This window comes from Lissotriton helveticus, chromosome 10, assembly GCF_964261635.1.
Source record: "Lissotriton helveticus chromosome 10, aLisHel1.1, whole genome shotgun sequence".
NCBI classification, from domain to species: Eukaryota; Metazoa; Chordata; class Amphibia; order Caudata; family Salamandridae; genus Lissotriton; species Lissotriton helveticus.
This window is the reverse complement of record NC_136071.1, coordinates 938,032,987-938,054,977: the sequence shown is the minus strand read 5'-3', so window position 1 is coordinate 938,054,977 and position 21,991 is coordinate 938,032,987. Positions and strand designations below refer to the sequence as shown.

Sequence of the window (21,991 nt, the reverse complement as noted above, 5' to 3'; positions counted from 1 at the left end):
CCATTTGAGGACCAGAGTGTACACATTGTAGCACTAAGAAGCAGTGTCACACGGCACACCGTCTTAATACCAGCCAAAACAGGATCCAGTAAAAGGTGAAAAATTAAAGGTGACCTTGCAGAAAAGGAAGATTTTCTCCACTTTGCTACATAGCTTAGCAAGGACAAGTCTGGCCACCCATATTATCATACAAGTAACTGCTTAGTCTGGTCAGAAAAATAAATTGGTATTTCTACCCACTAAACTACTGAAAAAACAATCTTTAATTCTTATCTAAGTTAATCAAAGAGTTTGCTGATCACAGTGCATGTGGAAACTATAAAAGAACAAGCCAAACCAGTACACCCAGAGCATTTTACAATTAAAAAGTGATATTTTTTAAAATTGTATATAACATAGCTGTTGTTTTACAGATGAAGGAACCTTCCTAATCAGCATTTGTCATCCTTAATGTTAACTTAAGTTGTGGTTAAATATCAGTGACATAATGATTAATTGAGACACCAAACTGAAAGTCACCTAACCTTTAGCCTTGCCCAACCCTTTAATTGCTAATCACATACAATTTTCTGCAGAATATGTAGAAAACAATATTACTTATCATGTATTCATTTCTCTTAGCGCACAATATTTTCCACGTGTTCCACCACAACAAATAGTTTTTATGCATAGTAATATATCATAATAAATGTAATAAGTTAAATACAGAATGCAATACATGAGGCTTAGTGTGTTTGCCTTACTTATGGACAACTGGTTACACATGCTGTCTTGATAACTTTTAGATGTGTATTTAATGGACTTAACTTGTATGTAGCAGTTGTTGACCTAACTGAAGGCAATGTTATACACTATGTGATTGGTCTGAACAGAGCATGCCAGAATAAATGTAACTATGGACGGGGGACAATTGATCATCAGTATAGTAAGAACTAACCACTCAATGATGTAAATGTTACCACTACGGAGCTGATCCATGCCACATCTACACTATATCAACATGCTAAAACTTTACATGAAAATAATTGAAATGGGAGTGATTTGAGTATCGTGAAAATCTGTCACTGATGACTCTCTATAGCAAATTTGGAGAAACCTACTACATCTAATGTCTATCCTCTGCTAATAAAGCCCGCCGTAAGTATTACTACTGTTATCAGGGAGGTTTCCGATAACACTATTGGAAATGTGCTACTTTTCTCAGTCATTTTGTCTTAAATTGAATAATTAGATCAAAACAAGTGCTCAACAAAGTGCTTTGCTTATCTCAGAAAGTACTGCTATAATCAAATATACATTGCTGTTTAAAAGCATGTATTTCTTCTTTTTTTAACCATCTGTTTCTTGTATTTTTTTTTGTGATGTAAGTACAGCTGCAACTTCTTAGTATCGAACAAACTGAGGACGATGGCGGTGGCGGCTTGCGAAGGGGACTAGAAATTTCGGATTCTTCAAAACGCATTGGCATTCTAAAGATACATCGTACTTTGGTGACGATTGTGACATTCGCACAGCCACTGAAAACATTTAAAAAGGTTACGTCCCCTCTACACCTTTAATGAAGAACAAGTTAAATTTAGAGACTGCATACAGCCGCTTCCTGCCTCATTCCGCCTTGTATACCTTACAGCATACAGCTGTCCTAATCACTCCAATAATCAGTAATAGAAATCTGGTTCAATCGATTTCGGCAAACCACCAGATCGTGTGACAGGGCGTTGCAATCCTGTAGAAGTACCGCTACATTCACGTTTGTCTCTTGGAAAGATTCGCATTCCAGGTTTAGAGTTCCTATATCGCACTGTATCTGACTGGTCCTGAAGAAGGTGGTCCGTACTCCTGTTCTTTCCACCGAAACGCGTCGACCTTCTACCTTTTTTCAAATCTAATGACTTTGGTCATTAATTGGACACCAGATTCAACGCTATAGGACACATTTTTTGTTGTTTTTGTGATGGGATGGATGTTTAGGAAGTATGTATGTGTTGTGTGGGTGCGGCTCTTTACCTGTTTTGTGCATAATTAATTGACCTAGTGCTCATATGAATTTGAATAACTAAAGACATATATGCATAGCTTCATTGTGGTGAAAAATATTTTTCCGAAGCCTCCTTGTAGAATGTATATATTTTTATAAGTGTTATATTTGTAAATTATGATAAAAAGAAAAAAAGATTTTTTTACTGAAAAATGAAATAAAATGAGAAAAAATTCACATTCTGTGTAGACATTGTTGGTGTATGCCCTGTGTTTGAGAGATAATTCCCATGACAAAAGTACTTACAGGTCAAGAGGGAGCGTTTTTCAGTTGTAAGTACAGCTGCATACACAATACATAATACAAAAGAACATAACATATGCAACATTTTTCTGATGATAATTCTGGTCAGGTATAAATCATGCACTTACTATAAACAAGACTACACTATTTTACAACTAATCATATAGTGTTTTGTTATGCCAGGCCAATCAAATGAGAGCATATATTTCTTCATGGTATAGCACATTTACCTTCCAAGTCATGTGGCACGTCCTCTGTTCCATCAAAGCACGTAACTCCACAAGAAAATATCTTACATGGTGGTTTCTCATAGCTGAAAGCAGAAAATGTCAGTGTTTGAAACATATCGCTTATAAAACAGTGCTAACATCGAAACCTGAAATAGATAACTGGTTACAATCTATTTTTCATTCACCAGATAACCCTCCACAATAAATGTCTTACAACAACAAACAATTCAGAGTTGATAGTCTGAGAAAAAGTCCAGTGTTATACTTTCAGTGCTACTTTCTCTAATATTTCGTCTTTAGATAGACTACACTATTGTTCTGAAGATGAAGACCGAACAAAAGAACAAACAAAGTAGTCCATGTATGTTACGTTCTGAAGAAATGTGACTGGAAGTAGATGGTTAGTGGAAATTATGCCACACTGAGGAAATCTTTGGTGTTAAGTTGTGATGTCAATTTGATTGGTTACTAGTAATCTCCAGTTGTTACTGGATTGAGATGAATCCACCACCATGCCAAACAACCTCTTGTGGAATCCAAAATACAAACATTTGATGACTCCCAACCCACAATCCCAGGTGGAGCCCATAATGGATCTGATCTAGAAGCATTGATACCAAGCACCACAAGCAGGTCTGAACAGTGCCTTTCTATCACAGAAGGTTGAGATGGAAAGCAAGCAACAAGGAAGAACAGATTAAGAGCAATCAAGATTCAGACTCAGCAAAACTACTAATAAGTAATTGAATCATTACCTCCTCGCCTCTCTTTCACATTTCAGTAATTAACTAATGAAGGACTTTCCAAGCATATAAACTGATCAAGACTTCTGTTCAATGAAACCAACAAACACACTGATGTGCCACCAATGCATTTTACTGATTGAAAGATTTGCCACACAGATAATTTAGATCTTTAGAACTACTGAGAAAACCATATACCCAAAATCTCTCGACTATGGATTCTCACACCCTTGCACCTGTTGATTGATCACACAGAATGTAATACCCACGTAGCTGTCCTACCCATTTCCTCTGTGAAAAGACTAGAAAACGCGGCCCAGAATGTTGTTTTTGTCATGGTAGGCACACAAAATCCCACGCAAGAGAGCTTTTGGAGCAGGGTAAGCTAATGGAATCACACTCTTAAGATAGTGGCTCAATATAGGTGCACAATATTCAATACTCCTATGTGCAACACATACATTGACTAAGAAGCATTCTTGAATGTTTGAAATACACTACCATAAATATAAAAAGAAGACAAACATCTGGATCGCTAAGGAATATATCTGCTTTGTAAATGAGTGATTATGGCAAATCCAAATCAGCAAAGGTCTATCCCCCAGATTCATCATTGTCATGTTTTGCGAGTCCTTAATAGCGATTATTAAGGAATCGCTATTAAAGACTCGCAAAACGGGATTCATGTAGAAATCGTAATATTTTTTGCGATTTCTACTGCTTCCTTATTTGCAATTCGCAAATTGCTAATCGCAAATAAGGAATGGCTTTCCCATTCATTCCTATGGGCCTAAAGGCCCATAGGAATGAATGGGGAGTCATTCCTTAGCAATTTGCGAATCGCAAATAAGGAAGTGATTTCAAGGGTGCCAGGGTGTCCAAAGGACACCCTGTAGCATCCCTGAAATGATAATGTACACTGATGTTGCGCACACACATGTCCAAAGGACATATGTGTGTGTAACATACAACTTAGAAAAATGCACTAAAGTGCATTTTTCCAAGTTTTCGTTATTTACCAGGTAGTTATACTTCGCGGTAAGTAGCGGCCCCAGATTGCGAATTCGCAATTTTCAAATGGTTCATGAATTGCATTTAAGGAATCGCAAATTGAGATTCCTTAAATGCAATTCATCGCAATTTAGCGAGTTCTAGATTTGAGATTTTTGCATTTGGGATGATGAATCCCAAATGCAAAAATAGCGCTCGCAAAGGGCCAGATTCTCAGAATCTGGCCCTTTGCGAGCCGATTTTACTATGATGAATCTGGCTGTATGTCTCCATGAAAATGGATCACCTTAATAACAATTTAGCTTATACCACTCTCTGCAGGTTAAATACGGGCAGAAGGGACCACCAACAGAATGAATGACTTTGAAGACAGAAATTAAAATCCGACTCCCCCCAAAAGCTCAGAGGGTAGAAGATGAGTGGCCCTGTGCAGCATGCAAATACCAACGTGGAAAAAGAGGTACAGGTCAATTCTATCAATTACTACAATAAATTAAGTAATTCCCTTCTGAATAACATAGAGCCGTAATTGTCAAAGCTGTAGTAGGCAGCAAAACAGATTACCATAACTCTGAATGGTCCCACTTGTAGGAGTATGATGCGCAGTAGTTGTGTTGGTACTAGCATTGGCAGCGATGGTATGGGCAATGGGTGGGGCAAGTTGTAGTGGCCAACTGGCTCTTATGAGTTTCTTTTTTTTCCAACAAATTAAACACTGCATATAACACAACATCACATTACAATAGTGAAGCCCAAAACCAAAGCAGCACAAAGAACAATAGAATACTTCACCGGCATGCAACAAGTAATGCCCAAACATTCTTGTGACACATTACCACCTCCACAAACCTACGTTCATAATACAGTGGTAAAGGGTGTGTGTGCCAAGCATTGCCTTAAGTTACCACCAAGGACATGAAATATCCCTAGTTTAAAATGTTTTGTGATTCGACTCTGTATATCTGTACCTCTCTGAGAGCTCTGTGCTTGGAGGGGAAGTCCTGCTCTAGATACAGAGAATAAATAGGCCTTATACTGGAGGCTATTACTATGTGATACAAGTGGACAAAATCTGGAATTCTCAGCCCAATCAAATACAAACAAGCATTGGCAAAGCCAATATGTCTTGCCTATGTAATAGCTATTGGTTTTGCCAATGCGTTTTTACCAATGTTCTACACCAGAGTGACTGCTGTTCAGCATGGCTAAATGTTAGTGGGGGAAAGGAGAGTGGCATGGAGTGGATTGTCGCAAAGTGGAGTAGAGTGTAGTGTTATAAAGTGAAGTGGAGTGATGTACTGTAGAGCTCAGAGGAGTGAAACGGAGTGTCATGGAGTAGTGTAAAGTGTTATGGAGTGTCATGGTGGGAGTAGAGTCTCAGAGTGGAAGTGCATAGAGTTGCGTGGTGTAGAGTGGAGTACAGTGTCAGAGTTGAGTAAAGTGTCATAGAGTGGAGTGGCATAGTGTGTCATGGAGCGGTATAGAGGGTGTTGCGTAGAGTGGAGCAGAGTATTGTAGAGTAGAGTGGCATAGAGCAGAGTCATACAGCGGAATGACATACAATGTCAGAGCGGCTTTGCGTAGAGTGTCAGAGTACAAATGACAGAGTAGGTTGGAGTAGCGTGTCCTAGGACAGAGTGAAATAAAGTCATGGAGTGGCATAGAAGGAGCTGTGTGTGTGGAGTAGTGTCACAGAACAGCACATAATGGAGTAGAGTGCAGTAGAGTAGAGTGGAGTGGCATAGGGTGGAGTAGAATGTCAGTGGAGTGGAGTATAATGGAGTAGAACATCATAGAGTGGACTGTATTGTAGTGTTGTAGAGTGGAGTAGAGTGGCCTAGAGTGAAGAGGCGTAAAGTACAGTGGTGAAGGGTAGAGTATAGTGGTGCAGGGTAGAATGCAATGGCTTAGAGTAGTGGCATAGAGCGCAGTTCCGCAGAATAGAGACACAGAGCAATGATTGCAGTGGCATAGAGCAGCTTGTTTCAGAGTAGAGCGAAATGGTGTAGGGTGACTAGTGCAGGGTAGACTGCTGTGGTATGGAGTAGTGGCATAAAGTGCACAGGCGTAGAGAGCAGTGTTGTAGAGTGGAGTGAAGTGGAGCAGAGTGGCGTAGAGTGGAATGGCTAAGGGTATATTGTTTCAGAGTAGAGTGAAGTGGCCTAGCCTCCAGTGGTGCAGGGAAGAGTGGCGTGGTACAGAGTAGAGGAGTAAAGTGCATCTGCGTAGAGTGCAGTGTTGCAGAGTGGATTGGTGCGAAGTGGAGTGGCCTAGACTAGAGTGGTATACAGTGCAGTGGTGCATATTAGAGTGGGGTAGAGTAGAGTACAGAGGCATAGAGTACAATGTCAGAGTGCAGTGGGGCACAGCAGATTAGAGTGGTGTAGAGTGTAGTGGCATAGAGTGCATTGCTTTCAGTGCAGTAGAGTGGGGCAGATTAGGGTGCAGTGGCACAGTGTAAAGTGGCACAGAGTAGAGTGGCATAGAGTTCAGTGTCAGAGAGTGTAGTGCTGCAGAGTAGAGTGTCGTGGAGTGCAGTGGTGTGGCATAGAGTGCACTGGTGAAGAGTGCAGTGGCGTATAGTACATTGGTGTAGAGTGCAGAGGAAAGTGTGAGTGCAATGATGTGGTGTAGAGTATAGTGGTGTACAGTGCAGTGGTACAGAGTAGATTGGCATAGAATGCAGTGATGCAGAGTGTATTCATTTTGAGTAAAGTGGTGTAGAGGGCATTGGCATAGAGTTCAGAGGCGGAGGGGGCAGTGTTGCATAGTAGAGTGATGTAGACTGAAGTGGCACACAATGGAGTGGTGCAGAGTGGAGTGGTGCGGGATAGAGTGAAGCAGCATAGACTGGTGTGATACCGAGTAGTAGAGAGGCATACGGTGCATTGGGGTAGAGTCGCTTAGAGTGTGGTGGCATAGAGTGGCATATAGTTGAGTTATTCAGAGTATAGTGCAGTTGCATAGAGTGTAGTCATGAAGAGTAGAGTGTCAGAGTGCAGTGGCGTAGAGTGCAGTGGCATAAAGTGCACTGTCACAAAATGCAGTGGCATAGTGTGCAGTGACATACAGTATACTGGTGAATAGTGGTGCAGAATACAGTTGTGTAGGGAGCAGTGACATACAGTACAGTGGTACAGAGTAGAATAGAGGGATGTAGAGTGCCGTGGTGCATAGTAGATTAGAGTGTATTGGTGTAGAGTTCACTGGCATACAGTACAGTGGGACAGAGTAGAGAAGAGAACCGTAGAGTGCAGTGGCGCACAGAAAAGTGGTGGAGAGTAAAGTGGCACAGAGAATGCAGTGGCAGAGAGTGCAGTGCTGCAGAGTAAAGTGTCATAGAGAGCAGTGGCGTAGAGTGGTGCAGAGTAAAGTGATGTAGAGTGCAATTGTGTACAGTAGGGTGGCGTAAATTATAGTGGCGTACAGTGCGGTGGTGAAGAGTAGATTAGCACAGAGTAAAGTGGAGTGGCGGAGAGTTGAATAGAGTGGTGTAGACTGCAGTGGCATAGAGTAGATTGTTTCAGAGTACAGTGAAGTGGCACAGAGTGCAGTGATATACAGTAGAGAGCAGTGCCTTAGAGTGGATTGGTGCAGAGTACAGTGGCATAGAGTGGAGTGATGCAGAGTAGAGTGGCATCGAGTTCAGTGGCATAGAGTACGGTGGCAGAGTGCACTGTGGCAGAGTATACGGTCATAGGGTGCAGTGGTGTATAGTAGAGTGGTGTGGAGTGTATTGGTGAAGAGTGAAGTGGAACAGAGCAGAGTGGCATAGAGAGCAGTGGCGTAGATGACAGTGATGCAGAGTAGAATAGGGTGGCATAGAGTGCAGTGACCGAGCACAATAGCGTAGAGTATAGTGGCGTAGAGTGCAGTGGTGCAGAGTAGATTGGCGAAGGGGGCATTGGTTTTGAGTAAATAAGTGTAGAGTGCCTTGTCATAGAGTGCAGTGGAGCATCGTTGAGTGCAGTGGCATAAAGTAGATTGTTTCAGAGTAGAGTGCAGTGGTGCAGAGTAGATTAGAGTGGCATAGAGGGGATTGACATAGCGTGCACCGGCGTACAGTGAAGTGGCACAGAGTAGAGTGCATTGGTGTGGAGTGGAGTGCAGTGGCATAGTGTGCAGTGTTGCAGAGTAGAGAGGTGTGGAGTGGAGCAATGTAGAGTGCAGTGGTGCATAGTAAAGTAGTGGGAGTACAGTGGATGGAGTGGTGTAGAGTAGGGAGCCATGGAGTGGTGCAGATAAGAGTGCAGTGACGTGGAGTGGATTAGTGTTTAAAGGTGCAGAGTAGAGGGCAGTTGCATGAAGCAGAACCCAAGTAGCCAACATGATGGTCACATAAATTCTATCACTTTGAAGTGAGAAAAATACAAATAAATCCCATGCTCTCTGGAAGACAGCCTGACATTTGACCTTTTGAATGCACAGCAAATATGACAAGATAAGAACAAGATTTAAAGGCCTGTTTACAAACAGCGAGTTCATGGAAGAATACAGTAAACAAGGTTTGGGCAATGGGAGGGATGAACTTGAGCTGGACAGCCTAAAGCAAATAAAGCCAGAAAATGTGAGTTACAAACTCCAAAAACGCCAATGGCAAGCAACGGCCAGAATGCATTACTTGGTCAACTTTCTGATTGTCCCCAAGATGTCTTTAGCAAAACAGCACCTTCATGTCATCCGCATTATAATCTTTACTCAGGAGACACCCATGTCAAAGAAGCGCATATTGGAGATTCTGTCCCTCTCATTCTGCAGTACAATGATGGTCAATATTAAAAAATTAAGAGGTAACCATGAAAAGGAACTCAGATGGACCAAACCAAATTAATGTTGTGTTTGTGGTCTCAATGCCCAATGGTGTCATATCAAGCCACAGATTGGCACCTGTTCATTTGAGTCAGTTGGTGTCTCAGGGAGCTGAGGTTGGGTGGGATGAGATGGTCTCATTTAACAATTGTGAGTATAGGAAGAGTTTAGATTGTTTTAGTCCTCTAATGCTAATTTTTCTGTACCAAAAAGATCTAAGTTAATGAGTTTTATATTGAGAAATATGCCAAATACAATTTAATTTTTCACTGCTCGATTACAAGAATGTCCCTAGAGCCAATTAGTTTGGTCTACACCAGGAACACACGAGTTTATAATCACAACCAGTCTCTGCAAAGTGCACTGACTGACAGGCAAGTGGATCCAGAAGCCTAATGAGTGGTTAACAAAGGATTGTACTGGTTTAATTCAAGAACGTATGCCTTCAGCAGGTGGGTGGCTACACCAGAGTACCCTCATAGCTTCCCAAATAAGGTGATGACTCAATGCAATCTATTCAGAAACTTGCAGCTGGTGACAAATAAGCTAATGCCATCCTCGTAAAACAGCACCTGCATTTCTTCATAAAACGGACATGTAATGGACTGGCTGGGTTCACTTACAAAACAGGTCCCCAGCAAAGAATCAGAGCTCTAATTCCACAATTCGCCAAGGTGTGTGAGCCTGACAAAAATCATTCCAATCTTCTACAAATTCCTTGTCTATCGATACCGAGAGCCCGTTGAAACAAGCACATTTGCTACATTAAGAGGTACACTGAAAGCTGAACACTCAACGTTGAAAATAAATGTGTGTGCAAAATAATCATAGCATTCCATCTCCCTGCCCAGGAAACAAACATCTCCTCCCCGTCGCTCATCATCAGTTTAGTACCTATAGGGTTTGAACACAAAGAAAAACCGCAAACACATATGCATATCTCCATTGGACGGACCACAGCTGCGTCCACTTCAACTACAAAAGACCACGACCCACAACCAGCCACAACCAATTCCCCGCAGAAACTGGAACAAAATTACCACCGACCAGCTCTTCACATCGCTTCACCAAAACCCTCCTGCCAAATCATCGAACCCAAACCAAGCTGCCACCAACCTCACACAATGGATCACCCACAACGCTGACGATTTAGCACCCTTGAAAAACCATCAAATCAAGCAAGGCAGCAAAAAAGCCCCCTGGTTCAATGATGACCTTAAGAAATCCAAGAAGACCTGTCGCACCCTCGAGAAAGCCTGGCGTAAAAACCCAACCACTGACAACCTGGCCACCTTCAAGAACGCCACCCGCAAACACCACCAACTGATCCGAGCCACCAAGAAATCAGCATTCAAGGATCGGCTCGACAAGAACACCCACAACAGCAAGAAACTATTCAACATCGTCAAAGAGTTTACCAACCCCACCGCCGGCACCAACGTCATCACTCCCTCCCAAGACCTCTGCGACTCTCTAGCCTCGTTCTTCCACAACAAAATCACTGACATACATAACAGCTTTGGAGACCAGTCCGGAGACCAGCCCACCTCACCCACCTCCGAACCAGAACCCCCCTCCAACAACCTTTGCGCCTGGAACCCAATCACCACTGAAGACACCATCCGCCTGATGAACTCCATCCACTCAGGGTCGCCAACCGACCCATGTCCTCACCACATTTTCAACAAAGCAGACTCCATCATCGCACCCCATCTCCGAGACGTCATCAACTGCTCCCTCAACTCCGCTACCTTCCCGGAAAGCTTGAAACACGCCGAACTCAGCGCCCTCCTGAAGAAACCCACAGCAGACCCCACTGAACTTAAGAACTACCGCCCGTTTCGCTCCTCCCATTCCCTGACAAAGTCATTGAGAAAGCCGTCAACAGTCAGCTAGCCGCCTTCCTCGAATCCAACAAATCTCTTGACCCTTCACAGTCCGGCTTTCGAGCCAAACACAGCACCGAGACCGCCCTCATCGCAGCAACAGACGACATTCGAACTATACTGGACAACGGAGAAACAGCTGCCCTCATCCTACTTGACCTCTCCGCAGCCTGCGACACAGTCTGTCATAGCACCCTTATACAACGCCTCAGCAACGTCGGAATACAAGGAAAAGCTTTGGACTGGATCATCTCGTTCCTCGCCGGAAGAACCCAGAGAGTCCGCCTCCCCCCTTTTAGATCAGAGACCACCGAAGTCATCTGCGGCGTACCACAAGGATCATCACTCAGTCCCACCCTCTTCAACGTGTACATGAGTCCCATCGCATCCATCGCGTGCCAACACAACCTCAACATCATCTCCTACGCAGACGACACCCAGCTGATCCTCTCCCTCACCAAAGACCTAAACACCGCCAAAACCAACCTACAAGAAGGGATGAAAGAAGTAGCCGAGTGGATGAAGAACAGCCGGTTAAAACTGAACTCAGACAAAACGGAAGTCCTCATCTTAGGTTCATCCCCCTCCGCCTGGGACGACTCATGGTGGCCACCGGCCCTAGGAAACGCACCCATACCAACGGACCATGCACACAACCTAGGCTTCATCCTGGAATCCTCCCTCTCGATGACCAGACAAGTCAACGCCGTCTCATCATCATGCTTCAACATCCTACGCATGCTCAAAAAAATCTTCCGTTGGATCCCCACCGAAACAAGAAAGACGGTGACCCATGCACTGATCACAAGCCGACTGGACTACGGAAACACCCTTTACGCCGGAACCACAGCCAAACTACAGAAAAAACTCCAACACATCCAAAACGCCTCAGCCAGACTCATCCTAGACATCCCCCGCCAAGCTCACATTTCTGGTCACCTGAAAGAACTTCACTGGCTCCCCGTCAACAAGAGAATAACGTTCCGTCTCCTCACCCACGCACACAAAGCCCTCTACGACCTAGGACCCGAATACCTCAACACACGCCTGTCCTTTTACACCCCCACCCGCCAACTACGTTCGTCCAATCAAGCCCTCGCCGCAATTCCACGCATCCAAAGATCCACCATGGGGGGAAGATCCTTCTCCTACCTAGCGGCCAAGACCTGGAATTCTCTCCCCACCCACCTCCGCCTTACACAGAACCACCTCTCCTTCAGAAAACAACTAAAAACTTAGATATTCGATAAGTAAAGTACCCCCCCTCCCTCAAGCGCCTTGAGACCCTCTGGGTGAGTAGTGCGCTATACAAATTTTATACTTACTTACTTACTTACTAGTTTCTGAATACAGTTTATTCACTGTTACTATTCAACGTACTGGGAAACAGAAGATAAATACTCCAAGAGTAAGGCTGCTTCGAGCCGGTATGTGCATCTTAGAAACAGTCTCTTTGAAAAGGTACTTGGCGATGGACTTGACAGATGGCAGAGTATCCACAAAGCACGCATTCCATATTGCATCAAGAAGACAGCCACCCTCCTCCCACACCCATCTTCTGCATTGACATTATTCCCTTTCACAAAACAAACCAGCACCTCAGCCGGGCTTTCACAAAACAGCAATTACACCGCGCTATTGTTCATCTCCTGCATCCAGCTGCTCGGATTCAAAAGTGGTCCCTTATGTCTCAGCCTTGGTTACCTTGCATCTTCAAATTCTGCTCTGGTAACCTAGCTTCTGTAATGACACCATATCAAAGAATGTCTGCCAATAACTTCAATCAGATTTTATGGCTTACCTATAAAGCACTTGAAAGTCTGACTTAAAAGTAAGCACCATGCATTTACAGACTATAAGAGCGATTGTGACTTTTCAAAGTGTGGCTGCTTTATGGCTTAACGACTGAAATTACGGCAGACACATCTCAGAAGGGACGATTTAAATATCTTTGGACACCACCATACCACTAAAAGGAGAGATAGGGGGTGAACACAAACCAATCTGGGAAGTAACTTGGAGTAATTTGTCATAATTTAGGAAAACTGTGCACGCTTAATGTGGTTAGGTGTCTACTGTCTTTCAGTGTGTAATATTCAGTGGTGGCTGGTGACATTTGAAAGTGGGGAGGCGTAAACTTTCTGTCGCAGTTCACTGTCGCGAGCGAGCACGAACATCTAAAGAGGGTTCAGTGGGGTTCTCCCCCGAGATTTTTTTTAAAGAGTGGGTAAATGGTGCATTTCCAAGCAAATGTGAGAAGCAAGCAGGTTAATAAAGCAACTGCGAAAGTGCAGTTATTACATTAATAAAGGGATGTCATATAACGACATGTAGATACTGCCACAAAGTCGGTTTTATAAAAATGGGTCTAATTGGTGTTAATAGTAGCACAATTAATCAAATACATTGGCTTGAAGCTATACAATATTCAGTCGGGTCTATGGGGGACATCATGTAATATTGCAATAATTCAGGGTCTGCCACATTACCTAGGAGCTATATATTTCGAAGCACTCTCTTATATTGTAATTACAATATTATGGCAATCATTATTCAATATATAATCGCACAGAAAGTTAGTTGATGATGGATTTCGGTCAACATGCGTTTATGGCAAGCCTATATCTAGAGGTTTTCACTCTATAAATAGCACTCAGGCAGATAAACGTTTTGTTTCAAACAAAATCTCTGCATGAGTACATTTGGATATTTATTGATACACATTTCGAATCTTTCATATAACAGAGGGCTGTGGCCTCAAACTAATAATAGACCTTTAAAAGAGGTTCATTGGATGTACTACTCCTAAGCTGAAGGAGACAAATTAAGAGTAGTGTTTAAGTCAAGCACCCTGGCCTTGCTCCTGGAGGCTTCCAAAGTCATAACAGTCACCGGGTGGGTGACACTTGCAAGAGTCATCTCGAACTTTAATCAGACTGGCATACTGCACATGCAAGAGTGAGACATGAAGTGTTTGACAGGTTGCTTCCCTAACAGAGCAGGAAGGAATCACACTCGCCATGTGTCCTTTTCTTCTCCTCATTCATTTGAGAGCCAAATACTTTTTGGGGAAATCTCAAAGTCCCTGCTCCCTCTAGTTAGCAATAATTGCTCATAATTATTTTACAGTTTCAGCACTGGTGTAACTCTGGGCCCGCACTCCCTGCATTGAAGCGGAGCCCAGTGTTCGGGGAGGAGGATAGAGGGGTAGGCGGAGCCAGGCTGCTGTCATCTTTGCCCTGCAATTCCTGCCTTTATATCAACCCAGCGCCCCCTCACATTTTTTACGAAAGTCTGCCTTGTGTGGGGGGGTCCTCCGCATACTTCATGGGGGCTGGCGGGCGCTCAGGTTCTTTATTGCCCTTATTTTTAGAAGATTTACAAGAACAGACATAGCAAGAGTACGTCAGGAAGGGAGAGAGACCGACTTTAGTAGAGTATGAACCTGACATAGCTTGCACCTTACATAGTACTGCCAGCCAGCAGAACATACAGTTTGACTTGTCCCTGTCCATACCTTACACGCATGTTCAACACGTTCTCCAGGTTTTCTACCCACTGTGGGTTGCACCACCTAATACAAGTATCCAAAAAACAGTGAATTTATGAATGTCCTTCCAATATTTGACAGTGTTCAGATTTTCTTTATTCTTCTTTAATTTATGACAAAACACCGGGCCGCCAACGCATTTTGTTCTTGTAAAAAGAACTTTGTCAGGGCGATTATTCTAGTAGTAGTTGTTAATTTATAAGCAAGCGCACATTACAAGATGATTCGATTGCGAGCTCTCCTGGCACTCCTTTATTATTTCAAGAAACCCCAAGAGTCTTTACCGGCTCTTGTGCCTATAACACAAACGTTTCTGGTGTCCCTTTGATCTTACGACAGTGTCTTATTATTTGGCTACTGTGCCAGTGGCAAAGTTTGTCGAGTGGCCAATGATATCTCTACTCAGGTGCTCCAAGTTTAACTTTCTTAGCAGTGTGTGACCCTTTGCTCCTTTGGCTGGGAGGACGTACTGTATGTTCGCTAACCTTTCTCTTAAAATCTTTTTATCGAATGTCTTGTCAAGTCCTGCAATTCCACAGAAATCTACAGGCTCTTAAACTGTTTCTTTTTTTTAGGAAGTTGAATATCCTACAAGTTACTGCATGGGCATAATGCTTTCGAGGAACCCCTTGAGAGCAGCATAATGCCAGCCGCGGCTCGGGGGAAGGGAGGGGGGTGGGTTAAGGGAGGGGGGTAGAGCGGGGAATTACATAATAAAAAACAAAACTTACCTCACAGCGTCAGCCGGTCCGCGCCACCTCTGCTCCCCTGGCTTGGCGCCTTCACTAACGGCCCTCTGGAGTGGACTGGCTCTCAGCCAATTCTGGCGCTGCCAGCAGCGCCAGGATTGGCTTGGGGCACAGGTTTCTCTTCGCCCACAGCATGCCCATTAGGAGGCCGAAGGGCTCCTAATGGGCATGCGCAAACAGGTGTAAACACAAGTGCGCATGAGTGGGCACGGGTAAAAAATGTGCCCTCCGTCCCCAGAAATGCGCACTTGTGTTGCTGCCTGCTGGCCCTGGTGACAATCATGTCAATCAACATGATGTCAGACCCCCCACCCCTTCAGACCCTGAAGGGGTGGGCGGTCCGACGTCATGCTGACTGACATGATTGTCAGTTCTCTCTTGGCGCCCCGCGTCTTTGAACTTAAGTAAACTGATTAAGTTTACTGAAGTTCAGAGACGCCGAGGGAGCTGCGGGCAGGGGGGCTACGCCCGTACGTCCAATGGACGCACCGCGCCTGGTAATATTTAGTCCCAGAGTATGATCCATCCATCAACATTTCAAAACCCCATCCCCTCATGCCGGCTGTCAAGGAACTGTCTGGGTCTCCACCCTCCCCATCAGTACAAGGCGGCTCACAAATGTAACCTCGAAATTTGTTCCAAGCCCCCCAGATTCCATCCCATTTCCTGGGGCAATCACGGTGAATAAAGACAGCCTTTTCTGCCGCCATCATCTCATCCATATCTCTACACCATTTATTAAGGGTCGGAGAAACTGCAGAGCCCCAGAACATAGCAATGTTGCGCTTTGCCACCATCATACCCAACATCACCCAATCTTGCTCTCGGTGGTTCAGGTCATTGGGTTCCCAAACATTCAATAAACAGTGACGTGGCTCTGGCAATAAGGATATGTCTATCGCTTGGGAAATCGTGCGCATTACTGCAGTCCAGTATGTCGACATATATCTACAGTCCCAGATGGTGTGAAAGAACGTTCCCTCCTCCCCACAGTTATGGAGACAGAACTTATGTGTGGCTTTACCTATTTTGTGAAGGGTTGTTCTCGCGTAATATGTACGGTGAAGTACCTTGAGTTGGACCAGCTTTAATCTGGAGGGGATAGCAGTTTCGCGCGGTGAGGAGAGAGCCTCCTGCCATTCGGAGTCATCAAAGGAACCCACCTCCTCAGACCAGGTCTGTTTCAATTTGGACATCACGTCCGGTAGGTTAGTAATAAGTTTCCTATAAGTAAAGGAAGTGGCCTTGTCTGTCATGTGTTCTGACAGGAGTCTATCTTCAAGCGGGGTCGATTCCTGCAAGGCAGTACCCGGCGGTATTGCTGATTGTAACGCATGCTTAATTTTTAGGTATCGAAACATTTCCGTCTGGGACATCTCGTACTGTGTTTGCAGGTGGGCAAAGTCCACCACCGTACCTTTCTTCCAAAGATCACCCACCCCTGATATGCCAATGGTGTCCCAAGCCTGGAACCCCTTACTGGTACTGAGGAAGCCCAATTGATAGGAATCCCACAAAGGTGTCATTTGGGTGACGGTGCCCGAACACTTAAGCCGTCTATTGGCTTTGTACCAGAACTGCACTGTGTGGTGCGTCGGGCCTATCAGATCCGTGGGGGGACGGCGGGAGTACAGCGTACGAAGTACACCTCTACTGTCCAGAGAGTGTATGTCGGCGAGATATGCCGGCTCAGCCTGCGGGGCATGCAGCCAGAAATTAATCTGTTTAAGATGCGCCGCCCAGTAGTAGAGCTCAATGTTTGGGAGCGCTATCCCCCATCATACCAGTCTCTAGTTAACTTATCCTGGGCGATTCGAGGTGGTCCTGCGCCCCATAGCAGGTGGGGTACCGTCGCAGTTATCGCTTTAAAATAAGCCGTAGGGACCAAGAACGGGGAATTTTCAAGCACGTAAAGGAAACGCGGGAGCGCCATCATTTTATACAGCGCCGCCTTGCCTAGGAGTGTGAGGGGAAGAGTCTGCCATACCTTAGCGTCACGTTTAAACCTCTCCAGCAGGGGGCGGAGGTTCAGACTGTAGAATTCGTCAGGGTCGGATGTAATAAGGATACCTAGATATTTGAATGAGGTCGCTGCAACCCTTAGGGGGCAACTCGGGGGCAAGACGGGAGGAGGGCCAGCGAGGACATAAAGAACGGACTTAGTCCAGTTGATCTTATAACCAGACACTCTGCCGAACAGCTCACACACGTTTAATAATACAAGAATAGACTTTCTAGGGAAGGTGAGGTATGACAGTATATCATCCGCGTATAGGGATATACGATCCTCCCAAACAGCGGACCAGCGGATCCCCTTGATAGAGGGCTCCCATCTGACCCAAATCGCGAGGGGTTATAATAGCAGAGCAAACAGCAGGGGGGACAGCGGACACCCCTGCCTTGTGCCACGGCCAAGAGGGAAGGCTTAGTATATAGCAAACGAATCCAGGCGCAGAATTTGGGGCCAAATCCCATATGTTGGAGCACTGCAAATAAGTAAGGCCATTCCACTGTATCGAACGCCATAGTAGCGTCCAGCGAAAGGATGACAGCAGGTTCCTCAAGAAGTGGCGCCCATGCCATGACTGCGTGGAGCCGTCGGAGATTATGGGCCGTGCTCCGGTGCGGCATAAATCCGGATTGGTCCGGACTGACCAGTGACGCGAGATGTGGAGTCAGACGTAATGCTAGTAGCTTGGCCAGGATTTTAGGTTCTGCGTTGATGAGAGAGATCGGGCGGTAGGAGGCACTGTCCGTCTCCGGTCTGCCCGGCTTGCGAATCGCGACATTCGTGGCCAAGCGCTGTTCTCTCGGCAATTCCCCCTTGTCGAGGCTATCAGCCAACATACTCAAGAAAAAGGGGGCCGTCGTTAGCATCGTTCTTTTGTGAAGTTCAACTGGGAGCCCGTTTGGACCCAGCGCCTTACCAGACGCCAGGGCGTAGGTAGCGGCCTGCACCTCCTCAGTAGTGATATCAGCCTCCAATAGAAGCGCCGCCTCCGGGGAGAGCTTAGGTATCGTGAGGTCTTTAATGTAGTCATATGCCTCTGCAATCGTGTAAGACGCCTGCGTGGCGTAGATTCGTTCATAGTGGTCAGCCAAAATATTAACTATCCCATCAGGGTCAGATACCAAGGAGCCCTCGGGGGACTTCAATTGAGCAATAACTTTGTTCGCCCGTTCCTTTATGTCTAGCCAGGTTAGCATCTTCCCCGCCTTATCACCCAGCTCGTATATCCTATGCCGAGTGGCCTGGATCCGAGCGTGTGCCATTTCCCTCTGGAGGGTGAGGACTTCAGTTTGCTTCAGACGAACCGTGCGGGCAGCCCCAGGAGACGGGTGGGCCTCCTGGTCCGCGATGGCTAAGGATAATTCTGCCTCTAGGCCGTCCAAGGTCGCGCGCCGCTCCCTCTTGTGCCCCGTGATGGAGGCCATTGCCTGACCCCGGAGGACCACTGTATACGCCTCCCAGAGCGTGCATGCGGAGTCTACCGAGCCTTGATTTTCCTGAAAGAAGTGTTTAGTAGTACGCGTCAGTGCTGACATGATAGGTGCCACCTGGAGAAAGCCGGCGTGTAACGGAAACATGCGTCTCCTGCCAGCCCAGTGAAGGGTATATTTCAACAATATTGGGGAGTGATCAGATATACCCCTCAGATGTATAAGGACCTCCTCCAAACCCCCAAGAGCGTCCGCGGAGACAAAAAAATAATCAATGCGCATGAGACAGGTGTGTACTGCAGAGTAAAAAGTGAAGCGTGTCTCAGCTGGGTGTTTGAATCTCCAACTGTCTGTGAGACCCAGGGCATCCGCTAGACCTAGGAGGCATTGCCCACCCTGCATCTCCGCTCGAACAGGGAGTCTGTCCAGGGTTCCGTCAATAATATCGTTAAAATCGCCCCCCATTAGCAGTGTCGCAACCGGCAATGTAAGTAGAAATGCTGTGAGGGCAGAGTGAGCTTGTGCTGGGGGTATGTAGACAGAGACAAGGTTGAGCAACTCACCCTCCCATTGACAGGTTAACGCCGCGAAGCGGCCCTGGTCATCAATTCGTGTTTGCTGCACCACGAGGGGAACGTTTTTCCTAACCAGGATTCCCGTACCCCTAAAACCTGAGGAGAACTCTGCATGGACCATCATCTTATAACCCCACCTGTCCATAGCTCGGACTGCTGACCCCACCAAATGCGTTTCCTGCGAAAAAAACACCGCAGGGCCACAGCGCTTCAGATACTGTAGCACCAGACCCCTCTTCACCTTATCCCCTAACCCGCGGACATTCCAGGTAAGCAGAGTGAGGGCTGCCAGAGGAGCCTGTGATTCCTGTGAATTGAGATCAGCCATCAGCAAAGGGGAGGAATGTCAAAACGTTTAGCACTGCAAGCGTCCCATAAAATCGACACGTCAAGGCACATAGCTGTCCTAACAAAAAGAATGCCAACAAACCTAAAAAGAAAACCCTACGTACAATAGTGTCAACAGAATCATATGCAACAGTTACCTTCCCACCCCAACGACCACCCCCCCTCCCTGCCTCCCTGCTTAGCGAACCTACAACTGCCCGCCACCCCAACATAGCAGAGTTCTTCGTCCCACCCATAGTTGCAATACTTGCGGTTAAGGGGAGAGAGTCCTACGAAGCATCAGCCTTTTTTGGAGTCCAACCGGTCCCCCCCAGTCCGCAACCAACAAGCAGCTAAAGCATCGACGTCCATGCTGCCTCATCCGTTACGAGGGTATAGTTACAGTGTGGCCATTCTTATTCCTCTTCAGGGGTGAAATCACGGTGGGGCTTTTGGCTGCCAGAGCCCAGATTGTCTGGTGTGTCGTCTCCCTCTTGGCGACGATGTGGTCTGGGTCTCGGTTCCTTTTTATTCACAGTTCGCCATCCCTCTGGCCACTCATGAGCTGCCTCCGGCGTATCGAAGAACCAAGCCCGCCCTCCATCTACCACCCGCAGTTTAGCAGGGAAAAGCATGGAGTACGGCACTTCCTGCGCCCAAAGTAGTTTCTTGACTTCAAAGAAGCTGCGACGTTTCCTTGAGACGGCCGCCGTGTAGTCCGGGAAAAAGGAGACGGTTGAGTTCTGTATTCGGATAGGGGGGAGATTCTTGCTGCCTGCAGAATTGCATCCCTATCCCTAAAATTGAAGAGACGGGCCAGGACAGGTCTTGGGGGAGCTCCTGGCTTCGGCTGCCCCCCGGCACTCTATGAGCACGTTCAACGGAGAAGAAATGAGATAGACCCTTCGGCTGCAGCTTGGTTTTTATCAGTTCTTCCACATAAAGATCCATCGCCCGGGTCCCTTCCGTCTCCGGACACCTATGATTCTCACGTTGTTCCATCTTGCGCGTCCTTCTTGGTCGTCCAACTTATCTGCTAGCATCTTGTTATCTTTTTCCAAGCGGGCCACTGACATTTGTAAGTCCGAAGTGTCCTGGTCCAGGGATTTCGTCACTATCTCCACCTCCTTCACTCTAGCCGCCATTTTGTGGAAGTCCGCCCGTAGCAGGGAGACGTCCGTAGAGATTGTTCCAACCGTCGTTTGTACATTTGTCAGTGCCTTCATGATGTCCTCCAACGTGATTTTTTTCCCTCAATCGCCCTCCTGAGTCTTACCCTGCGGTGGCGTCACATTCGGCCCTTTATCATAAGCATATTTGTCCAGCTTACCCTGTGCAGTCTGATTCCTGGGCCCTCTGCCCGCCATGTCGACGCGGATAGGAAGATATTTCACAGATGCAAACGGCGAGCAGCTAGAAGGGGGCCTGCAGTATGTAACCGGGCTAGGCCGCAGTCCGCGCCGTGGATTCCAAGGTGCTATGAACAGCGTGGGCCTGGAGGAGCGGAGGGAAAGAGGTCAGTTAAATGGTGAGGCAAGCACCCCCTCAGCCACCGCGTTCTCACCCCCTCAACAAGCAGGAGGCCCCACAGACCGTCCCAATCCGGGCCAATATTCAAGCCCACACCTCAATGCGGTAGAGCATGCCCGGCAATAGCAGCCGCCAGTGGCAAGTACACCAATCAGTTCCAGGGTAGACAGCAGTCCAGTCCGGGGCTCACCACAGCGCAGGGTCAGGATCACAGGGCCGGCACCCAAGGCCCCCCACAGATGCCTCAATGCCCACTGGAGCCGGGGATCACCCAGAAATCACGAGGCAGCGCAGTCCAGGGCACCCGGATCACAACCCCCGCAGAGCAGTGCTCAACCGCTAACAACGGGGTGATGGGTTCATCCACCGCAGAGGGCCGGATAGTAGGGCCGGCCAGTACCGGAGTGCAGCCCGGGGAACCGGAGTAGTCTGCCAGGCCCTTACATGCAGGATCTTGATGGGCACAGTAGGACGTATAAGTGAGGCGGAGACGCCGTCCGATCGCCCCAGTGCTCCGCCGCTGCAGAGCAGTGTGCCTCTTCGCGGCCGCTGTGTGTCTGTCCTCGGCCTTCGGGATATACTTCAGCTCCCGGTCTTGAAGGCCGCACTAGACCGCAGGTGTTCGGGGATGTTAACAGCGTACGTCCGCAGCCGATCTTCACCGGAATGCCAGCGATGCGTGCCACCTGTGTTCCGCTGCTTCAACGGACTCCAAATGGACGGATAAGTGCCCGGATTTTAATGTTAGGGCTGGATCGGCCCTGGAGCTCCGGGACTAGGCGGCCATTTTCAGCGGCCGGTAGCCACGCCCCCCGAAAGTAACTTTTTTGAGCGACAAATGACAATTTAATTTGTGGAG

The 21,991-nt window shown here is 46.6% G+C and overlaps 1 protein-coding gene across 4 annotated transcripts in view; it reads right to left on the bottom strand.

Annotated features, from left to right (window-relative positions):
- Positions 1-21,991, bottom strand: part of OLAH (oleoyl-ACP hydrolase) — a 247,455-nt gene that overhangs the window by 9,394 nt on the left and 216,070 nt on the right. For all 4 annotated transcript variants that reach the window (XM_078663601.1, XM_078663600.1, XM_078663599.1 and 1 more), the window contains exon 6: positions 2,512-2,594. In XM_078663601.1, the coding sequence (XP_078519727.1) occupies positions 2,512-2,594 (83 nt within the window). The remainder of the gene's footprint in view (positions 1-2,511; positions 2,595-21,991) is intronic.